Source organism: Salarias fasciatus, chromosome 20 (assembly GCF_902148845.1).
Source record: "Salarias fasciatus chromosome 20, fSalaFa1.1, whole genome shotgun sequence".
Lineage (NCBI taxonomy): Eukaryota > Metazoa > Chordata > Actinopteri > Blenniiformes > Blenniidae > Salarias > Salarias fasciatus.
The window spans coordinates 1,586,283-1,591,282 of NC_043764.1; the positions used below are offsets into that span (position 1 = coordinate 1,586,283).

The window sequence follows — 5,000 nt, forward strand, 5'->3', positions numbered from 1 at the left end:
CCGTCCCTCTGTCAGCAGCAGTGGACGAGTGAACTCAGTCAACTCGGACTCGTGTTTGTTTGTGTTCTTCCACTCAGTCAGTGTGTCCCCAGGGACGCCGGGTCAGCACGTGTGTGTGTGTGTGTGTGTGTGTGTATTCATGTCAGAGGTCAAATGTGTGTGTGCTCAGATCCACGTGTGAGAAAACAGTTCAGAATGACTGCTGAGCACGAGACTCACCTGATTCTCGTCTCATGTCCTCCTGTCTCATGTCCTCCTGTCTCATTTCTTCATGTCTCATTTCTTGGTGTCTCGTCTATCGGTTCCCTTCAGAGCTGTTTGATGGACTGGTTTCCACACTGGTTTCCACAGCAACGTTTCAGCTGAAAATGTCATTTTCTTGTTTCTATTCAGAAATGTTTCACGTTTACAAGACGACGTTCTGAAAACTGTGTTCTGGAGTCACACATCCTGAGAGAACACACACATCCTGAGAGAACACACACATCCTGAGAGAACACACACATCCTGAGAGAACACACATCCTGAGAGAACACACACATCCTGAGAGAACACACATCCTGAGAGAACACACACATCCTGAGAGAACACACATCCTGAGAGAACACACACATCCTGAGAGAACACACACATCCTGAGAGAACACACATCCTGAGAGAACACACACATCCTGAGAGAACACACACATCCTGAGAGAACACACATCCTGAGAGAACACACACATCCTGAGAGAACACACACATCCTGAGAGACACACATCCTGAGAGAACACACACATCCTGAGAGAACACACACATCCTGAGAGAACACACATCCTGAGAGAACACACACATCCTGAGAGAACACACACATCCTGAGAGACACACATCCTGAGAGAACACACATCCTGAGAGAACACACACATCCTGAGAGAACACACATCCTGAGAGAACACACATCCTAAGAGAACAACGCACTGTAGACATGGACGACGGAGAACACGGACCACGTTCTCCCGTTTCTACTTCATGTTTGTGTAAACGACCCTGGAGTTCAGTAGAGAGAGAGACGCTTTTAATGGGTTTGGTTTGCTGGAGTCTCTGGACTCTGGTGGACTTGGTTTGGTCCACTCTGGACTCTGGTGGACTTGGTTTGGTCCACTCTGGACTCTGGTGGACTGGCTGGACAACCATGTTTGGTTTCAGCCAATCACTGCAAAGAAAAAACCTCTTGCCGATCGTTTTTCAAAAACGCAATAGAGGATTCATCCAAAACAGATTTAATCGCTGTCGGGACATCCGTTGTTTTCGCTAGCCATGCTAATATTATTAGCAGTCCGTCACTTCCTGCTTCCGTCAAAGCTTCAGGTCCCGCCCTAAACGACATGTGATTGGTCGAAAAAAAATCCTATCCCGAGCGCATCGCGTGAGCGGTACAAGATGGATTCTCGAGGTGTGTGAGAAAAAATACCGCAAGAATTCAGCTTGCCAGCAAGGTTCGTGACCGTTCAGAGTGTGAAGGTTCTCCTGTTCTTCTGGTTCCAGCGTCGGTTCCTCAGTTCACCAACTCTCCCACCATGATCGTGATGGTGGGCCTGCCGGCTCGGGGGAAGACCTACATCTCCAAGAAGCTCACCAGATACCTCAACTGGATCGGCGTCACCACCAAAGGTAGCGGTTCCACCCCCGGCTCCGCCCCCGGCGCCGGCGGGTCCGGGCAGAAACACGGCCCTGCAGAAACTCTCGGGGTCCTGGAGTCGGTTTCTGGCCTGCTGCCGGACCGGGCTGAGGTCTGGTGATGGACGTGGTTCTTTTCGTTCTTTCAGTGTTCAACATCGGTCAGTACCGGCGCGACGCCACGCGCTCCTACAACAGCTACGAGTTCTTCCGACCCGACAATGAAGAGGCCATGAAGATACGCAGGTACGGTTCTGAACCACAAACCCGGACCACTTTACCCGGAACCGCTGGAGAACCGCTGGAGAACCGCCAGCCGCTCTCCGTTTGATCCCACGGTACCGAGATCACAGCTGAACCTGAAACGTTAGCTCAGCGTTTTGTGTGTGTGTGTGTGTGTGTGTGTGTGTGTGTGTGTGTGTGTGTGTGTGTGTGTGTGTGTTTCAGGGCCTGTGCTGTCGCCGCCCTGCAGGACGTATGCGAGTACTTCACCAGAGAGCTGGGTCAGGTGGTGGTGAGTGTCCAGAACCCAGAACCGTTATTTCCACTGGTTCTGTCTGTTTGGTTCTTCTGCCTCCATTTCTTCGTTCTGCTCGGTTCTGCTCGGTTCTGCTCGGTTCTGCTCGGTTCCACTGCTCTCTCTGCTTCGTCCACGATGTTAACTCGAGAGGAGTGAAACGTCCCGTGGACACAGTGCCGCTCTGGAGAACATGCAGTTCTCCTGCTGGTCCACTAGATGGAGCTGTTGTTCGTTTTAGTGAAGAAACCACTCAGTGCTGCAGAGAAGAGTACACCAGAACACTAACAATGGACCAGGAGAACCTGGACCTGAAGAACCTGGACCGGGACCAGGAGAACCTGGACCAGGACCAGGAGAATCTGGACTGGGACCAGGAGAATCTGGACCAGGAGTCACGACACTCTGGAGGAAATCCTGCTCTCTGTTCTTCTATTGAGCATGTGCAGAGAGAGATTCCAGAAAGATCTGGAGCAGACTGGATCCTGGACCTAGTCCTGGTCTGGAGTAGACTGAATCCTGATCCTATCCTACTTTTGAGCAACGGGATCCAGGATTAGGTAATCCAGGATCACCCAGATATCCTGGATTAGTCCCCAAGCAGTGGGTCCCTGGTCCCTGTTCTCTGGTCCCTGGTCCTGGTTCTGTCACTCCTACTTCTTTAATATTCTCTCTTCTCCATCGTCTCTTCTTTCAGCTCCAGTCTCTCCATCTGAGTCACTCTCTCCTCCTCCTCTCCTCCTCCTCCTCTTCTTCCTCTTCCTCCTCGTCCTCTTCCTCCTCCTCCTCCTCTTCCTCCTCCTCCTCTTCTTCCTCTTCCTCCTCTTCCTCCTCGTCCTCTTCCTCCTCTTCCTCCTCCTCTTCCTCCTCGTCCTCTTCCTCCTCCTCTTCCTCCTCCTCTTCCTCCTCGTCCTCTTCCTCCTCCTCGTCCTCCTCCTCCTCCTCCTCCTCTTCCTCCTCCTCTTCCTCCTCCTCCTCCTCCTCCTCCTCCTCTTCCTCCTCGTCCTCCTCCTCCTCCTCCTCCTCTTCCTCCTCGTCCTCCTCCTCCTCCTCCTCCTCTTCCTCCTCGTCCTCTTCCTCCTCCTCGTCCTCTTCCTCCTCCTCCTCCTCCTCTTCCTCCTCCTCGTCCTCTTCCTCCTCCTCCTCCTCTTCCTCCTCCTCCCTGGTTGAATCATCTCTTGGTCTTCTTCCAGGTCTTCGATGCCACCAACACCACTCCGGACCGCCGGGACCTCATCCTCAACTTCGCCAAGGACAACGGCTACAAGGTTTCCCGTTGTTGTTTTTGTTGTTGTTCGTGTGGTTGTTGTTGTTCATGTGGTTGTTGTTCATGTGGTTGTTGTTGTTCATGCGATTGCTGTTGTTCATGTGGTTGTTGTTCAGGTGGTTGTTGTTGTTGTTCATGTGATTGCTGTTGTTCATGTGGTTGTTGTTGTTGTTCATGTGATTGTTGGTGTTCGTGTGATTGTTGTTGTTCGTGTGGTTGTTGTAGTTTATGTGGTTGTTGTTGTTCATGTGATTGTTGTTGTTCGTGTGGTTGTTGTTATTCGTGTGGTTGTTGTTGTTCATGTGATTGTTGTTGGTCAGGTGGTTGTTGTTGTTGTTCATGTGATTGCTGTTGTTGTTCATGTGGTTGTTGTTCAGGTGGTTGTTGTTGTTGTTGTTCATGTGATTGCTGTTGTTGTTCATGTGATTGCTGTTGTTGTTCAGGTGGTTGTTGTTGTTGTTCATGTGATTGCTGTTGTTGTTCATGTGATTGTTGTTGTTCATGTGGTCGTTGTTGTTGTTCATGTGATTGCTGTTGTTTATGAGATTGCTGTTGTTCATGTGATTGTTGTTCATGTGATTGTTGTTATTCATGTGATTGTTGTTGTTCGTGTGGTTGTTGTAGTTTAAGTGGTTGTTGTTCATGTGATTGTCGTTGTTGTTATTCATGTGGTTGTTGTTGTTGTTCATGTGATTGTCGTTGTTGTTGTTGTTCGTTGTCGTTGATTGTCGTTGTCGTTGTTGTTGTTGTTGTAGTTTATGTGGTTGTTGTTGTTCATGTGATTGTTGTTGTTCGTGTTGTTGTTATTCGTGTGGTTGTTGTCGTTCATGTGATTGTTGTTGGTCAGGTGGTTGTTGTTGTTGTTGTTGTTCATGTGATTGCTGTTGTTGTTCATGTGGTTGTTGTTCAGGTGGTTGTTGTTGTTGTTGTTCATGCGATTGCTGTTGTTCATGTGGTTGTTGTTCAGGTGGTTGTTGTTGTTGTTCATGTGATTGCTGTTGTTGTTCATGTGATTGTTGTTCATGTGGTTGTTGTTGTTCATGTGATTGTTGTTGTTCAAGTGGTTGTCGTTGTTGTTGTGGTTGTTGTTATTCGTGTGGTTGTTGTTGTTCATGTGATTGCTGTTGTTTATGAGATTGCTGTTGTTCATGTAATTGTTGTTGTTCATGTGATTGTTGTTATTCATGTGATTGTTGTTGTTCGTGTGGTTGTTGTAGTTTAAGTGGTTGTTGTTCATGTGATTGTCGTTGTTGTTATTCGTGTGGTTGTTGTTGTTGTTGTTCATGTGATTGTCGTTGTTGTAGTTCGTGTGGTTGTTGTTATTCGTGTGGTTGTTGTTGTTCATGTGATTGTTGTTGGTCAGGTGGTTGTTGTTGCTAAGGAGAGACCACCAGCTGACTGTTGTTGTGTTTCAGGTGTTCTTTGTCGAGTCGCTGTGTGACGATCCAGAAATCATCGCGGAGAATATCAAGGTGAAAGTCTGTTTACCAGGAGTCGGGGGGGGGGGGGGGGGGGGCAGTGGGGCGGGGGGGGGGGGGGGGGGGTGCTGGGGCGGGGGGTG

The 5,000-nt window shown here is 49.2% G+C and overlaps 1 protein-coding gene across 3 annotated transcripts in view; it reads left to right on the forward strand.

The window, feature by feature from the left end:
• LOC115408451 (6-phosphofructo-2-kinase/fructose-2,6-bisphosphatase-like) overlaps nucleotides 1–5,000 on the forward strand; it is a 15,974-nt gene that overhangs the window by 4,719 nt on the left and 6,255 nt on the right. For all 3 annotated transcript variants that reach the window (XM_030119229.1, XM_030119230.1, XM_030119228.1), the window contains exons 2-6: nucleotides 1,524–1,649; nucleotides 1,805–1,901; nucleotides 2,103–2,169; nucleotides 3,366–3,440; nucleotides 4,855–4,911. In XM_030119229.1, the coding sequence (XP_029975089.1) occupies nucleotides 1,524–1,649; nucleotides 1,805–1,901; nucleotides 2,103–2,169; nucleotides 3,366–3,440; nucleotides 4,855–4,911 (422 nt within the window). The remainder of the gene's footprint in view (nucleotides 1–1,523; nucleotides 1,650–1,804; nucleotides 1,902–2,102; nucleotides 2,170–3,365; nucleotides 3,441–4,854; nucleotides 4,912–5,000) is intronic.